Below are 18,408 nucleotides of genomic sequence, written 5' to 3' on the forward strand. Positions count from 1 at the left end.
TCGGCACATTGTGGCTAAAAACGTCGGGGAAACTTCAAAAATAATGCGAATAGGAACTTCCAAGAATTAGTTGGGGCTCTTATTTCCGATATATGGCCCAGAGTACTTCGCAAAAGAAGTTTTGAAAACGATTTGAAAAGCTACACAGCCCCCAACTCAAACTACCCAACGGTCAAGAACCCATTGTTTCAACCAACAATGGGTAAAATGTCATAATATGGCTGAATAATTCAAGTTTTTTATATTTTTTGTTATTAAATCTTATATTAAAGTATAATTTAATAAAAATTAAATAAAAAAATCATATTGTGCGTTTAAACCATATAAAATATTGCATTTTCTACAAGTGTTTCCCAAATTGTCTTCCCTTTGGGTATGACAATGGTTTCTTGGCCAGTGTATAACTTTTCAAATTGTTTGCAAAACTTCTTCTGCGAAGTACCCTGGCCCATATATCGTAAATAAGATACCCAACTAATTCTTGGAAGTTCCTATTCGCATTATTTTTGAAGTTTCCCCAACGTTTTTAGCCACAATGTGCCGATGGCCTCAAGGGGTTTACAACAGGATGTATTGTGTTTACCAATATTCGGTTGTTTAGCGTTTTTATTACACGGCAAACATAAGAATGGTTGATTTTAATCCACTTTCTGAATGAACATTTTAAAATTTTAATTTTTATATGAGGGAAAAATTTTTAATTTGAGGGTATTTTGATATTTCCCCATACCATGGGAAAAGTGGTAGAAAGTGGCAACCCTGTTAGGATAACAATGCAAATTCTTTCTAAAATTACACAGCAATGCTCCAAAAGACAAATTTAAGTCAAAAGTACAGTTAATTAACACCGACTACAATAAAATTTTTATAATATTCTATTGTTGCTTTTGTTTTGCATTTCCCATTCTCGAGGATCAGTCAATATTGTTGTTGTTATCCCATCCAACTATAAAGTACAGAAACAACTTGTTGAAAGCCTTCTGTACATAACAAAGAACAACTGGGCACAAAATATTACATTTTAAAAAATTGTAACCGATCGAAAAATTGAAATAATGCAAAATCCTGGATTTGTTGCTTTTGATATGCGCAACACTGTATGTATGTCACATATAAATTTGAAAATGTTTAGTATTTATGGATTAAACAAAATGTATCGACTTAATTAAATGCCATAATAATTCAATGCAAGCATGAATAAATAATTTCATGTGAAATGTGATAATGCTTTTTGTTATGGTTCAATTAATTTATTAAATAATAGATAAACTTGCAACAATTTTAGTTATTTAAACTAAGTGACGACACACGTAAATGCATATCAAAAAAATTGCAAATATGTTTATTTTTTTAAAACAGAAATTGCAAGATAACATTTCGAGACATTTGCATTTAAGCTTCTAAGTATCCCACCCATATCGACAAATTTCGAGTCAGTCTATATTGTTTTATTTGTGCTTTAGATGATAGTGGAGAGGTAAATAAATATTACTCTGTACTAAAATAGTTCGTCCTCATTTGCTTTACTTCTAATGAACCTTACACAATTTTTGCAATTCAATATCAATATGTTTTTCTGTTATTACCCTATGTGCATCTGTAGTCACAACGCTCGGTTCGTATATTTTTTCTGTTTTCTTTACATTTGTGTGTAGTCTATGTGAAATGTAATCAGTTTAAGTCCTTTTTAATTTATTATTCAACATGACCTTTTAATAAGACTGAGATCATGTGGCATTTTTATTCTTTTACACATAAATTGTTAATAACAATAAAGAGTTGTAATAGAATGGAATGCAACGCAAATGACACCTGCCTACCACAGTAATGTTACATTGAACACTAGCCATATAAATTTTTTAAAAAAATGAAATTAGGGGCCTGCCTAAACATTTTCAAAAGTGTTCACGCTGCAAATTATTTGTAAAATCACTTGTCAGATAAGGCGGGAGAATATAAATTAACAATCAGAGTAGTGAGAAACGTTATTATTATCAAACAGATACTGAATGTTGTTCGATAAGTAAATTATCAAGCAAAAGTGAGAGAGATGTTTTACAGTTCTGTGAATGAGAACTTACAAATTTCGTTGAAGATATTTGTCCCTTTAAAAAAAATTGCATGTTTGGTGAGCTCTTCAATCTAAACAACTTCAAATAAAAACAATTAAAAAAGTATCCGTCGGTTTTGCCGACAGAGATATACCCTCAGCCTATCCTAATTTAAACTGTCATTTACGGACAGATCGAATGTATTTTGGGTCTTTTCAGAATTTTGTGGCCCTTTTTGGACATTTGAAATTGCCGACAAAAATGTGGATTAGGATTAAAATTCAAAAGTGTTGCGGAGGAGGTACTTAAAGGAATGGACCGGCATAGTCCATTACGAAAGTTGATCTTATTTTTGATAGATATCGCGCCCACTAGTCATTTCAGTGGGTCATCGCATAAATTTTGGACCAGAAAATCGATATCGGTCATTTTGGAAGTTAAACTAAATATGGGCTACATATTAGGAGATCCAAAGTTTTGAACAAATTGGTTGCCCCGTTCAAGAGACATCTTGCATTCCATTCTGCATTTTTAGTGAAATGTTTTAAATATTGAGGGGGAAGTACCGGAAGTTGTTGCTAATCTTCGAACTGAGACTAAGTTTGGACAAAATATGACGAAAGCCAATATGACCAAATCGGTTGATCAGTGCTCTCCAGCGACTACATATGGTGCTACGAGGTTTTTACACCTTTCGGGCAATTTTATCAAGAAGAATGGACTTGCCCCTGAAAAAGCTTCTACCGTTGTAATTGAGGCAGCGAATGCATGTTGCTTCAACAGAAATAAAAGTGATTCGAGAGCAGGTCTTAAAGTGAACTTATCCGAAATTGTGTGTGAGAAGTACCAGAAGAAGTAGACAAATATAGTCCATATTTGAACCTGATCTATATCTGGTAGATATATTAGGATGTGCAAAGTATGGATTACATCGGTTACTCCCTTCAGGAGTTATCATACGCACAATTTTTCCGAACATTTTTGAACTTTTGTGGGGGAGGTACCTGAAGGAGTGGACTGATATGGCTTATCTTCGAATTATAACTATGTTTTGACAAAATATTACGACGGCCAAATTTTGGACCGAATCGGCAGATCCGTTCGAGAGTTATCTTGCGCTCCATCCTCTACACACGGTGTTATAGGGGCTTTTTGCATCTTTGAGGCTATTTTCTCAGGAAGTATGGACTTGCCTTGATAAAACTTGTACCGTCGTATGGGGGGGCAATGAATACAAAGTATGGGTCATATCGGTTACTTCCTTCAAGAGTTATCGTGCACACACATTTTCCGAGCATTTTCGAACTTTTGTGGGGGAGGTACAGGAAGGAGTGGACCGATATAGCCCATCTTCGAACTTAAACTAAGTTTGGACAAAATATTACGAAAGCCAAATTTTGGATCGAATCGGTTGATCCGTTCGAGAGTTATCGTGCGCTCCAGCCAGCCAGACAGACGGACGGACATTGCCCAATCGACTCCAAATTGTCTGAAACACATTTCGTCCAAATATACTTGGGGTCTAAAACCATTATTTCGATGAGGCACATTTTGTCCGTATGAAAGTGTACATACCATCGTTAGCATAAATGCTGAGGGTATAAAAGGTGAAGCTCAAGGTGACTCTACATAAGCAAACTATGTCAGATTTACCTTCAAAAAATGCAACGCGGATGACTTATGGAACCGGGATGCAGGAAATGCAAAACAATTTAGGCTACGATTTCTCAAAGTAGAACTATTTCCTCCCTTATGTTAGGGATGAAAATCACTGTGGGCCTTATTACGGATGACTATAGGGTTAGATGTCTAACTTCAAGATGGGATGGCAGTGGCGTCGACTACAGTGGATCATGTGTTGTCCCTTGTTGCAAACAAGTGTTGACATTTCTGGGATAAGGTACGTCAAAGAAGTGACAGAAACAGGTTCCTCTTTGGGCCATTATATCAGGAAGCATGGACTTACCAACGAACTACCAAACAAACTACCTTCGATGAACATTTCAAAAACATCCTCAAACCATTCATAAGCCGCGCTTAAGGCGCTCTGTGCATGACATTGTTTTATAAGGAGACGATATAGTCAGTCCATTGTCCCAATTTGAACTTCAATATCTCAAAAATGGTAAATCCTAGGAAAAAGTCATAAAGGCCAATCTTGAAGAGAATTTTCACTGCTACAACATTTTCATTAGTCGCATTACGATACGAATCGCGGTTTTCAAGCAAAATCGTGAAAACCTAAAAAAACCCTAAAAATGTGAACTTTGGGCGCGATTTACATGAAAATCCCTCTGGCGATTTTTTTTTTTTTTGTTTTTTGATTTACTCATCTATGAACAACGTAGTTTCAGAATCCGCAAAAACTTCCCAGGGGTAAGCACCTTTCATTTGAATTTAGTTAAGGCGCACCGTGATACCCGAAGGAGAGGACCGATATGTCCTATTATCTAACTTGATCTAAGTTTCGACAAAATATTGCGAGGTACACAGTTTGAAACACGTTGATTTGTTCGAGAGTTATGGTGTACACTAGCCTGACAGACATACTGATAGGGCTAAATCGACTGCAAATTGTCTGAAACGGATTTCGCCCAAACGAACTATAGATCCGATTGTTGGAGGTCTAATAATGAGCAGTTTCGGATAGTGGCTGCAACTGCTGCAACTTGGGGATGAAACCAGGTTGTGCGAGGGATCAACTGTTCCACATATCAACCCTGCAAAAATCCTCATTACAAACCTCCTTTCCCACCCATTATTTTAACAAAGGCATGTCGCGCGAAATATCTGGTTATTTTGTAACCACTGAAATAAGTAGTCAGAATCTACTCAGTATCTACTTATTTCAGTGGTTACCATCTACCTATTTCAGTGGTTACAAAATAACCAGATATTTCACGCGACATGCCCTTGTTAAAATAATGGGTGGGAAAGGAGGTTTGTAATGAGGATTTTTGCAGGGTTGATATGTGGAACAGTTGATCCCTCGCACAACCTGGTTTCATCCCCAAGTTGCAGCAGTTGCAGCCACTATCCGAAACTGCTCATTATTAGACCTCCAACAATCGGATCTATAGTTCGTTTGGGCGAAATCCGTTTCAGACAATTTGCAGTCGATTTAGCCCTATCGGTATGTCTGTCAGGCTAGTGTACACCATAACTCTCGAACAAATCAACGTGTTTCAAACTGTGTACCTCGCAATATTTTGTCGAAACTTAGATCAAGTTAGATAATGGGACATATCGGTCCTCTCCTTCGGGTATCACGGTGCGCCTTAACTAAATTCAAATGAAAGGTGCTTACCCCTGGGAGTTTTTGCGGATTCTGAAACTACGTTGTTCATAGATGAGTAAATCAAAAAACAAAAAAAAAAAAAAATCGCCAGAGGGATTTTCATGTAAATCGCGCCCAAAGTTCACATTTTTAGGGTTTTTTTAGGTTTTCACGATTTTGCTTGAAAACCGCGATTCGTATCGTAATGCGACTAATGAAAATGTTGTAGCAGTGAAAATTCTCTTCAAGATTGGCCTTTATGACTTCCTTTTCCAATGCATCCTTTGGCTTTATTAGATCCGTTGATTTGCTTGAGGGTATATATGGATCAGATATTTCACTTATACTTGAGGTTTTCAAATCCATTATGGAGCAGCCAAATCGCCAAGGCTATAGTGCAGTGTTGGCTAGGGGACGTCTGCCCGTCGTTGACGGGAAATTCTTCTTCTTTAATTTCCTTTCACTTTGGCTATTATTATTATTGCGATTATTTTACTAGGACCTCAAGAGGAATGTGTGTAAATCTTGTACACGACTGACTGTGCGTGTGTGCGGGGTGTGGGAGTGTGTTTGCGCTCAGGTAATGGACCAGCCAACAGGAAGGAGTATTACCACATGAACTGCCTGTAATTTGACAGTCGATGTTCCTAGTGGTCACAAAATATATGCACCAAAAATTTTCAACATTTGTGCATGTTTTGGTATAGCCCCCATATAGCGGTACCTCCCGATTTTCCGTATTTTGCGGAGTTTACCAAAAATTTTACACCGAACTGCCTATAATTTGACAGTTGAGGTTCCTAGTGGTCACAAAACATCTCCACCAAAAATTGTCAACATAGGTCCATATTGTGATATAGCCCCCATATAGCGGTACCTCCCGATTATCGGTATTTTGGGGATTGTAGCTAAATTTTTTGACCGAACTACCTGTAATTTAACATTTGAGGTTCCCAGTAATCTCAAAACATCTCCACCAAAAACTGTCAATATAGGTTCATGTTTTTATATAGGTCTCAATAAGCGGGAAAATTCGACGTAATCATTTTTTTTTTTTAACTTTTATAATTAGATCGCTTTAGGATAAAGACAGGCTACATGGACGATAATAAATTATAAACAGCATCAATGGGCGAAAAAAATCCGACGGTCCGTAAGTGAAAATAAAGGTTACAAACAAAACCTGTTGGTAAATTTAAAATCCTCCTCGATTTGACAATGGACCGAAGAAATGAGGTAGAAAATACCTATTTTTAAATTGTCAAGCACAAAGTCCATAAAAAGATGTCATTAAAACTCATTATGATGGTTCAGCAACGCGGACCGGGGTCTGCTAGTGAAGGATAATTTTTGATTTTGTTGTCACTGTTGGTTCTGCCAATAGGTCGAAGACTTTTACTGTGATAGGCTGACGATAAATATTGTCAACAAAACCAACTGATACTTTCTTACTTGCTTCATTTTATATGTTTGGAAAATAAGATTCTTCCCTCTACTTTTTCGCATTTCGTGTTTCTAATGACTGCAGGATTAGCCATAATAGAGATCGAATTTTCTTATTCAAAAGTAAACGAAAATGAAACACATAAAACCAGGGTTTAAAATGCTAACGCAATATTAGCAAAAGCAGCGAATATTTGCAGCTTTGCCTGCAAAAATTTCTTCGAAATATGTTTAGCAACAATGAACAACGGCAACATGTAGCAACAAATTTCACAAAAATATTGCTAGCGATGCTGATGCTATTTGATATTTTTGCTATAATAAAATAGCATCGGACACGCACAGCACATATGATCAACACATATCAGAAAAGAGAATAAGCAACAAAGTTTCAACGGCTTTCAGCAATGCATTAAAAATCACGATATAATTAATTCCACTTCAAAGGACACGTGAATTGTTGGTGAAGCCGTTCAATATATATATTTTTATTTTTAAACAATAACATTGTGACACAAAATGGACCTCAAAGTCTGGGGGGTGGAAAATTTCTTTTGGATATGAGAACCCTTGATGAGTATACTAAGAGGCCAAAAGGAAAATTTCGCCAACTTTCGGTCAACTTTCTGAGATATAGCGCGATGAAGGTTTTGATTTTTTTCCTATAATACCTTGGTCAGACAATTTGGAGTCGATTGAGCAATGTCCGTCCGTCTGTCTGTCTGTCTGTCTGGTTGGCTGGTGCGCACGATAACTCTCGAACGGATCAACCGATTCGGTCCAAAATTTGGCTTTCGTAATATTTTGTCCAAACTTAGTTTAAGTTGGAAGATGGGTTATATCGGTCCACTGCTTCCGGTACCTCCCCACAAAAGTTGGAAAATGTTCGGAAAATTTGTGCGTACGATAACTCTTGAAGGCATTAACCGATTTGGTCCATACTTTGCACATCGTGCAATTTCTACCAAACTTAGATGAGGTTCCAATATGGACTCAATCGGTCTACTCATTCGGGTACCTCCCACACAAAATTTTGGAAAGTTCAGTTTAGGACCTGCTCTCGAATCGTTTTGATTTTTGTTGTAACAACTTGTATTCACGGCCCCCCATACGAAGGTAAAAGTTTCATCTGGGGCAAGTCCATACTTCCTGAGAAAATAGCCTGAAAGGTACAAAAAACCCCTATGACACCGTGTGTAGTGGTTGGAACGCAAGATAACTCTCGAACGGATCTGCCGATTCGGTCCAAAATGTGGCCTTCGTAATATTTTGTGCAAACTTAGTTTAAGCTCGAAGATAAGCCATATAGGTCCACTCCTTCAGGTACCTCCCCCACAAAAGTCCAAAAATTTTCGGAAAATTGTGCGCACGAAAACTCTTGATGGGAGTGGCCGATTTGGTCCATACTTTACACACCCTAATATATCTACCAGATATACATATATCAGGTTTGAATATGGACTATATTTATTCACTCCTTCAGGTTCCTCCCACACAAAATTTCGGATAAGTTCACTTTAAGACCTGCTCTCGAATCACTTTGATTTTCGTTAAAGTAACTTGCATTCGCTGCCTCAATAACGACGGCAAAAGCTTTTTCAAACTTAGTTTCAGTTCTAATTGCTCCAACTTTAGATATTTTAATATTTTATCCAAATTTAGTTTAATTTCTAAAATGGCCCATATCGGTCCTCTCCTTAGGGTACCTCCCGCAAAAGAGTTCAACATTTGTGCCTAAGTGCAGTTTAGGATCTGTTCGAAGATCCTTCGGAAATGTATACCAATGCTGTTCGTTATGGTTCTATTTAAAGCGATATTATGTTTTTCGTGGACACGTCCATGCTTCCTGGTATACTGGTCCAAAATATATACGAAGACCCACAGAAATGACAAGTGTGCGCGATATCTATCCAAGTGATATCAATCCCAAAATAAGGTTTACTTCCATAATGGACTATGTTCGGCAAGTTCAAATGTCACGTAGGCTGAGGGTATATCTCTGTCGGCAAAGCCGACTGATACTTTTTTACTTGTTCTGAAAAAACTACTGAACCGATTTTTATCAGGGAATGTACAGGGATGGCCCACACACAACAGTGGCCTCTCTTCAATTCCTTGAGGATTCTCCGAACCCCAAATACAACAATTTTGTGGATTAACATACCCACCGAGCGAAAAATCGCTGAAGAAAATTTGTTCAAAAATCACGAAAAATCACTTTAAAAAATCACCATTTTTGTAGTAGGTTTTGATATTTTTTTATGCGTTGTGTGATAGTTAAGCGGTCTGTTTTCGTCAATGTCAGACTTTCAACTGAAAAGAAAAAATTTGGTTTAAGATCTTAGTTTGACAGATGTCGATTTCCAGGGAATTTTGCTCCTTCTGGGAAAATATTTGGTTTAACTATTGTTCATTTGTTTAAAGTTAGAATCTATTTTATCTAAAAGATCACATTTGATGTATTTCTCTTTGGCTCTGTAAAAAGATCCGGAGGAGGTACCTCTTGTATAGAAATGTATCTGTGTATATTTGAAATGTCAAACAAAGTACAAAATGAATTTCAGTTTCCCTATTATGTTTTCCATCTTAATTATAGATGTCTACACGTGCCTGCTTCGTGCTTACCTTTTGTGCATGTAATTCGTTCGAGTGCAACTCGATGAATATGACGTCATCAAATTTTTGTTCATAACAAGTTCTTATAATTATTAGATAATAATAATCCCAAGATATCATGTTAACAACTTGCTATTTTAAATACCTTATACAAAACGAATCAGAACTACCACGGGAATATTCCCAAGGGTTATTAAATTGTCAATCCCATAGATTAAAATTAGCCATTTCCTCAACAGATTAGAAAAGATTTGCCACAATTAAAAAATAATGACACTTTTTCTGTACGATTGTGACTACTGTAATTGATTTGTTAAAGATAACTAAAACGTAAATTTACATTACAGTGGAACATGATAAGAAATTAAAAATTATTGTTAAAAATATTTCCAAGACCTCCAATAGTTGTAACATATTACTAAAATTAAATTTTCAAACAATTCATGTTAACCCTGTTCCACTGTATAATTTTTACAATAGCTCAAATGTCTTATTGTAATAATTTATTACTCTCAGCGTGTTATATGGAAATAAATATAATAATTAAAAAAATTATTCAATTTATTCAATAGATTTCCGCTTTTGTTTTTCCACTTTCAGATCCACCACTTATGCTGCACAGTAAAGTACGAAAGAATAACGAACACCAGCAGCAGTGTTAAAGTGGCAAGTGATTGTGACAGATGTGCAGCATCCAACATTTGTAATGATTACTTAAATATTTGCATACAACAACCAGTAACAACCAGTCAGAAAGTCTCCTCACTCACAAAAGGTGGTCGACTGCAGGAAAAAAGAAACATTACAACAGTCACCAACAGCTTCAGATACAGTTCCCACACGGTGTACCACCTACGTCAATTAATAATATAGCCGCCCAAGTTGAGACCTAGCTAGTGGAAAATATTCTTCAAACGCACACCACACCACAACCAAGCAACCATCATTCATTCCAGCAAGTTCACCTACATTCCAACTGCCTGCCAAAGAGAAAACGAAGCTCAAATAACATTCGCAACGAATGAAATCTTTTTTTGTAAAACCGAGAAAAAGAAACTAGGAAAAAAATCCAATTCAATTTTCATGTGGTAATACTCCTGTTGGCTGGTCCATTACCTGAGATCAAACACACTCCCACACCCCGCTTACACGCACAGTCAGTCGTGTACAAGATTTACACACATTCCTCCTTGAGGTCCTAGTAAAATAATCGCAATAATAATAGCCAAAGTGAAAGGAAATTAAAGAAGAAGAATTTCCCGTCAACGACGGGCAGACGTCCCTAGCCAACACTGCACTGCAGCACTGTAGCCTTGGCGACTTGGCTGCTCCATAATGGATTTGAAAACCTCAAGTATAAGTGAAATATCTGATCCATATATACCCTCAAGCAAATCAACGGATCTAATAAAGCCAAAGGATGCATTGGAAAAGGAAGCATCTTCAACAGCACCGAATAATGAAGGTAATAATGAAAGAGCTCATGTAGATAAACGGAAATACTAGGGGGGATAGATGGGGGTAAAGGTGATGTTAGTGTAATTGCCATCAATGATAAAACGGGGTAGAAGGGAACTGGGATTATAGACTTGCAGCAGTGTCATTGCCTGTGAATGAATAATTTATAGAAAAAATGTATGTAGTTAACCTTTGATAACAAGGCCCATGAGGGAGAGTGAAACATTCATTGGTGACAGTGGTACTGTGGAAACTTTGTAATAGAGTGATTTATGAAGTAACATCTTGGAAAGATAAGGGAATGCGATTTAGCCAACGTAGTGGAATATTAATTTGAAAATTCTTTCGAATTAAATGCTGATATTTCTAAGAGCCTTTGATCTGCATTATGGTAATAAATATCTGCAAACAAATGGGAAAATCTCAAAATAAGCGAAAACAACATTTTTCCAACAACTTACAGAGTTTTGCAGTAGTAATGTATAGCCATTGATATGTGGAACAGTTGATCCCTCGCACAACTTGGTTTCCTCCCCAAGTTGCCGCAGTTGAAGTACAAATATTAGACCAACTATCCGAAACTGCTCATTATTAGACCTCCAACAATTGGATCCATAGTACGTTTTGGGTGAAATCCGTTGCGGACAATTTGCAGTCGATTTAGCCCTATCGGTACGTCTGTCAGACTAGTTTACACACCTAAAAATGTGAACATTGACCGCGACTTATTTTTAAAATCCCTACATCGATGTATTCTTGTTTTCGAATTTTTCTTATCCAACAACATTGCTGTTTCAGAATCCACAAAAACATCCCAGATGTAAGCTGTTTTCACTTAAAGTTAGTTAAGGCGCTCCGTGCATGACATTGTTTTATAAGGAGGCGATACAGTCAGTCCATTGTCCCAATTTGTATTTCAATATCTCAAAAATGGTAAATCCTAGGAAAAAGTCATAAAAGCCAATCTTGAAGAGAATTTTCACGCTACAACATTTTCATTAGTCGCATTACGATACGATACGGTTTCCAAGCAAAATTGTGAATACCTAAAAAAGCCCTAAAAATGTGAACTTTGGCTGCGATTTACTTGAAAATCCCTCCGGCGAATTTTTTTTGATTTTTCTCATCTATGAACAATGTAGTTTCAGAATCCGCAAAAACTTCCCAGGTGTAAGCACCTTTCATTTAAATTTAGTTAGGGCACACCGTGGTATCTGCACACAAAGTAAAATGCGTCGCTAAACTGGTGTGCACGATAACTCTCGAAGGAAGTAACCGATTTGGTCTAAACTTTTCTCCTGGCAATATTTTTTCCAAACATTGATTAGGTTTGAATATGGACTATATCATCGGGTACAAACTACACAACATTTTAAAAATTTTCACAGAAGTACAGTTAAAAAACATGTCTGGAATAGTTTTTGAATTTTTCGCTGCAGATTGTCCTTGTGGCCCTAAAATTTTGGAAATCGTAAATATTCTGCCAAAGTACATCGAATTCCACGAATAGCTATATATGGGTCAAAAACTTCGCGTACCTCCCTCACTAACTCTAAAAAATTTCGCTTAGTGGCTTAATCGAAAGTATTCCTTATGGTCCTGTTATATATTTCGTAATATTTCTCTCAAACTTAAATCAAATTTCAAGTTGAACTACATATATCATACAACTCCTTCCGGTACCTCCCGCACAAAAGTTTAACATTTTCGCTTAAGTGTCGCTTAAGAATTCTTCGAGGATGTTTTTGTAATGTTCATCAAAAGTAGTTTTTGTGGAAATTCGTTGGTAAGACCATGCTTCCTGACATAATGGCCCAAAGAAGAACCTGGTTCTCTCTTCCTTGGCGTACCTCATCCCAGAAATGCAAACACTTGTTTGCAACAAGGGACAATACATAATCTACTGTAGTCGACGCCACTGTCATTCCATCTTGAAGTTAGACATCTAACCCTATAGTCATCCGTAATAAGGCCCACAGTGTTTCTCATCAATAACATAAGGTAAATAGTTCTACTTTGAGAAATCGTAGCCTAAATTGCTATGCATATCCTGCATCCCGGTTCCTGACGAAGTTTGCTTATGTAGAGCCACCTTGAGCTAGTTCATTCGTTTCGTTTCCGATTATAATCCCACGTCCAGTAAATATATAGACACGAGTCCTGAGAGGCTGCTTTCAAGTCCTTTATCCAACTCTGCTGATTTCATGGTAGTAAAAATCTCTGCTTAAAAGACGCTACAGTTATCATTAAGCTTAAATTAGTGGTTCATTAAGGGAGTTTCGCAAAAGACGCCGGCGCAAGTGCCTCACTTCCTATTGGATCCGTCTATGTATATTTTGTAGCGTTTTCATAGTCATTTTTGACATTTACTCCTGTTTGCTCAGAAAAAACTGTGTTTTATGTTTTTGTATGTTCTGTAACGAATATACAAAAAAGTTGGGGACAGGTATTGCCGCATGAAACTAAGTTTTGACTAAATATGACGAATACATATCGGTAGAACAGTTCGAGAGCCACATATGGTGACATAGGGTTTTTACACCTTTCGGCATGTTTCCCAAGAAATACGGACTTGCCCCTGAAAAAAAAACTTTGCCGTAGTAATGGAGGTAGCGAATGCAAATCGCTTTAACAAAAATCAAAGTGATTCGAGAGCAGGTCTTAATGTGAACTTATCCGAAATTTTGTGTGGGAGGTACCAGAAGGAGTAGACAAATATAGTCCATATTCGAACCTGATCTACATATGGTAGATATAGTAGGATGTGCAGAGTATGGGTTACATCGGTCACTCCCTTCAAGAGTTATCGTGCGCATAATTTTTCCGAATATTTTTGAGCTTTTGTGAGGGAGGTACCTAAAGGAGTGGACCGATGTGGTTTATCTTCGAACTTAAACTATGTTTGGACAAAATATTACGAAGGCCAAATTTTGAACCGAATTGGCAGATCCGTTCGAGATTTATCTTGCGCTCCAACCACTACACACGGTGTCATAGGAGTTTTTATGCAACTTTCAGGCTATTTTCTCAGGAAGTATGGACTTTCCCCTTAGGAGACTTGTACCGTCGTATGGGGGACAGCGAATGCAAGTTGTTACAACAAAAAATAATGCGATTCGAGAGCAGGTCCTAAACTGAACTTTTCCGAAATTTTTTGTGGGAGGTGCCCGAAGTATTGGACCGATTGAGTCCATATTTGAACTTCATCTAAGTCTGGTAGAACTTTCACGATGTACACAGTGTGGGCCAAATCGGTTAGTCCCTTCAAGTGTTATCGTGCGCACAAATTTTCCGAACATTTTCGAAGGAAGGAGTGGACCGATATAACCCATCTTCGAACTTAAACTAAGTTTGGGCAAAACATTACGAAAGCCAAATTTTGGACCGAAACGGTTGCTCCGTTCGATAGTTATAATGCGCACCATCCAGACAGACAGACAGACCGACGGACGGACATGGCTAAATCAACTCCAAATTGTCTGAAACACATTTCGTCCAAACATACTTGGGGTCTAAAACCATTATTTCGATGAGGCACACTTTGCCCGTATGAAAGTGTATATACCCTCGTTAGCATAAATGCTGAGGGTATAAAAACGGTAGAAATAAAATGAAATATAGCTTAATTTTAATTAATGGTCACCGAGTCCTAAATGACCAGAAGATAGAAAATATGCACTTACATTCCAAAAAAATCATAAGGACAAAACGTCTCATAGCCTTGTAACACATCATAAGTCATTAGTAAATACATGTATCCTAGAAATTCTTTGTACGTTTTATGTTGCAGTACACAGAATGGCCGGAAACTTGGTGTTATACTGATTTTCCTGCTTAGGAATTCAAAACTAACTCCATTTCACCAAATTTTTTTTATGTACATCAAGTTTTGTATGTGCACCAAGGCGAAACTTGAACTAGATTTTTGTTTACGTAAATAAACCGATGGTTTGTGATGTGTTACAAGCATATGAGAAGCTTTAATCTTAAGCGTGGTACACACGATCAGTTTTTACTGTCGATTTTTCGGAAATATCGATAAATGTAAAACTGTCCAGCAACCACAAAATATTTTGTGGATGCCTGATAACTGACAAAAATGAACGGCCACACTGGCAAGCAACCGATGTTTTGAGCAAAACAGACAGACAAAACTGATCGTGTTTACTCCACTTTACGATTTTTGGGAATGCAAGTGCATATTTTCTATCTTCTGAGGGTCATTTAGGACTCGGGGACCAATTTCAAGAAAATTAAGGGCAATTTAGCAGTAATTTTTCAGAAGATTCCTTTTTTTCCCTCCTAGTCCCTGGTTTTGGCTGGTTTATGTGTTTCACGAAATCTATTATTCATATATTTTCGTGACTTTTGCACATGATTTCAACTATATTCGACTAAATATTTAAAAATAAGCTAAATTTAATTTTATTTCTACCGTTTTTATAATGAAATATAACCAGTTTTCTCTTTTCTAGGATAGCGTTTTTCCTTAGCGCTAAATGTTTATAATTTGCTATAAAATATAATATTTTTACGCACAGGATCAATGATTCTGTTCGCAATTCACAGGATTCTGTTCGCAATTTTAAAGTGTGTACTAAAATTGCAGAAAAAGGTTGATAATGACCAGTTGTTTGGGAAAATATTTAACAAATGTTACAAAAACCGAATATTTTTGACGCATGGAAAACAGGGTTAACAAACTTTTCGTTGTTATTCTCGCTTATAGGGCTGCCGTGGATCCATGTTATATACATTTTTTAGTAGCCACAGGACCAACATTTTATTGTATACTAGCGGACCCGGCGAACTTCGTCTCGCTATTAAGGAATAAAATTTCATACAAAAACTCAATTTTCGATTTTTCCAATTTTCCGACTTTTCCAGAGAGATTTTCCAAAATTTTTTCCGAGTCGTCGGCTTTCCTTTTCAGATGCATTGTTGAACATTAAGCTCGATTTCCAACCAGGAATTTATTAAAAATTAATACTAAAAATTATTTTCGCCTGAAAAGGCAAAATTTTCAAATTAAGTTAAGGTTCTTTTAGCAACTATGTATATACGTTCTCACCGTATCCCCATTTGAGGCGAAGAACACATCACTGGTCTCGCCGCTTAGTCCACTCACCTTATTTTTATACAATAAGGTTTCTGGACTAAAGCTATGTCGAGAGGAGTTCAGTAGATGCAGCTTTGCAGCGAAGCTATTGCAGCTTCCGTCTTACTGGTGCTACGAAGGAATTCGGAGGTATATCCTTCCTAATCTGAAGTTGAACATCCCCCAGGACATCTTAGATAATCTTCCCCAATATGATCGGAGGCAAACTTTATGATAAGTCCGCCATTCTTTGGAAATGAATTTAAAATTCTCCAAGTTCTCATCCGAAAACCGAAGTTCTGCTACTCGACTAACTTCTGTATCCTGTCTAGCTTCACAGAAGGAGGAGATACCCATACTGAGGTCATTATCCCACACGAGATCTCTGCAACTGCTACGGCTGATGAGGATGTCTCTGAGATGATCCTCGGTCAGCAACCAATGACTATCACTTATACACTCATTGGAATCAGCCTTGTCAGTGATGGCAATCCTCAATTCATTGGAGACCAACCGTCACACAGCATAATCAGTATGCTTCGAGTTAGACAAGCAGGGTTTCTCGAAAGAACTGGGTTTCACACTGACCTTTCTCACGTTCGCAGACGTGCAAGGTTTCTGCAAACATGCACTGACTGAAGACATTTTGGTCTCTCCAGTAATGATCCTCTCACTAACCTACATCGTCACCGATGAATATGACACAGACGAATGGAACGGCTGTGAAAGTGTCAACTTCTTCGCGGCAGGCTGTTGTTCCTCAGTCGACGATAAGGAGACAAGCGATCATTGAAGTGGTCGACGCTGTCACAGATCCACATTGAACAGTCTACTCGAATGATTTCTCTGAACGCAACTCTCACATCTCCATCACCCTGGTATGGGGTTTGGGTAGTAAGGCAGATGAGGAGCCCAGAGCAACCGTCTCGAAGAATTTAGCTGCAGTCTTCAACTTTTTTGCCTTCTTCACACTTTTTTGGAATACCTTTTGGAAAAAATGAGGATCCAGAGATCCCCATTCTCAGCTTTCACCGGTTGACATTGACTATTGTCCGAATATTCCAAAAACCTCACCCATGTGAAATTCTTGCAATAGTAATAATGGTTAAGGGTTTTCGGGTGGCAGATTGTGTTTTTTAAATATGTCCGTGAAATAACTGGGCCCGCTGTTTATCATACCTACTCCACAACCGCCATGTCCATGTTTTGGTAAAGCCTCAATATAACTGGAACTCCTGATTCTACTTATTTTGAGCATTTTCGATTCATATTTTGACCGAACTACCTGTAATTTGACATTTGGGGTTCCCAGTGGTCACAAAACTTCTCCACCAAAAATTGTAAAATTAGGTCCATGTTTTGGTATAGTCCCCATATAACGGTACTTCCAGATTTAAGTTATTTTGAGGTTATATTTGACTTATTTTGACAGTTGAGGTTCCTAGAAGTCACAAAAATTGTCTACTTAAATCCACTACGTATGGCCCCCGTATAACGGTACCGCCCTATTTTAGGTATTTTGAAGATATTAGCTACACTTTTTGACTGAGAATTTTCATTGCTACAAAATTTTCTTTAGCCCCATTTCGATAGGACTTGCGGTTTCCAAGTAAAATCCCTCAAGCGATTCTTTCTTGGTTTTGGATTTTTCTTATCTATAAAATTTGCTGTTCAGAATTCGCAAAAACTTCGCATCGTACATTACATTGTTTTATAAGGAGCCGATACAGTCAGTACATTGTCCCAATTTGAACTTCTATATCTCAAAAATGGTAAAACATACGAAAATATCATAAATGTCAATCAATATTTTCTCCAATAAAATTTCGATAGCAAAATCGTGAAAACCTAAACACCCTAAAAATGTGAACTTTGATCGCGATTTATTTAATTTTTTTATACTCTCCACCATAAGATGGGGGTATATTAAGTTTGTCATTACGTGTGTAACTACTCGAAATAATCATTGTAGACCCCACAAACTTTATATATTCTTGATCAGCGTGCAATTCTACATCGATATAGCCATGTCCGTCCGTCTGTCCGTCTGTGGAAATCACTCTAGCGTCCGAACGGATTGAAGTAGGTGGATGAAATGTTGGTAAAATCTATTATATCTACGTAGGACTTTTGTTATTGAAAGCGGGCTATGTAGGTCCACTTTTTCATATAGCCCCCATACAAAGTGAGGCGTGACGCGTCGTCATTTTAAGGAATTTTTAAGATATTTGTCCCATTTTACCACCGAATTGGTTGTAATTTGTTTTTTTTGTGTCTCCAGAGGCTAAAAAACTTTTCTACCAAAGTTTGTTTATATAGGTCCACGTTTTGCTATAGCCCCCATATAACGCCCCATATATAGTACGCGTCACTTTAAGATATTTTGAATGTATTAGTCTCATTTGATCACAGAATCGGTTGTAACTTTGTACTTTGTTGTTCCAGAGGCTAAGAAACATTTCTAC

The 18,408-nt window shown here is 37.3% G+C and overlaps 1 protein-coding gene across 5 annotated transcripts in view; it reads left to right on the plus strand.

Moving 5' to 3' along the window:
- Positions 1 to 18,408, plus strand: part of HisT (Histamine transporter) — a 223,202-nt gene that overhangs the window by 95,189 nt on the left and 109,605 nt on the right. For all 5 annotated transcript variants that reach the window (XM_073991479.1, XM_073991478.1, XM_073991481.1 and 2 more), the window contains one exon: positions 9,988 to 10,852. In XM_073991479.1, the coding sequence (XP_073847580.1) occupies positions 10,723 to 10,852 (130 nt within the window). In that variant the 5' untranslated portion in view covers positions 9,988 to 10,722. The remainder of the gene's footprint in view (positions 1 to 9,987; positions 10,853 to 18,408) is intronic.

Source organism: Musca autumnalis, unplaced genomic scaffold (assembly GCF_047663935.1).
Source record: "Musca autumnalis isolate F117 unplaced genomic scaffold, ASM4766393v1 scaffold_5, whole genome shotgun sequence".
Lineage (NCBI taxonomy): Eukaryota > Metazoa > Arthropoda > Insecta > Diptera > Muscidae > Musca > Musca autumnalis.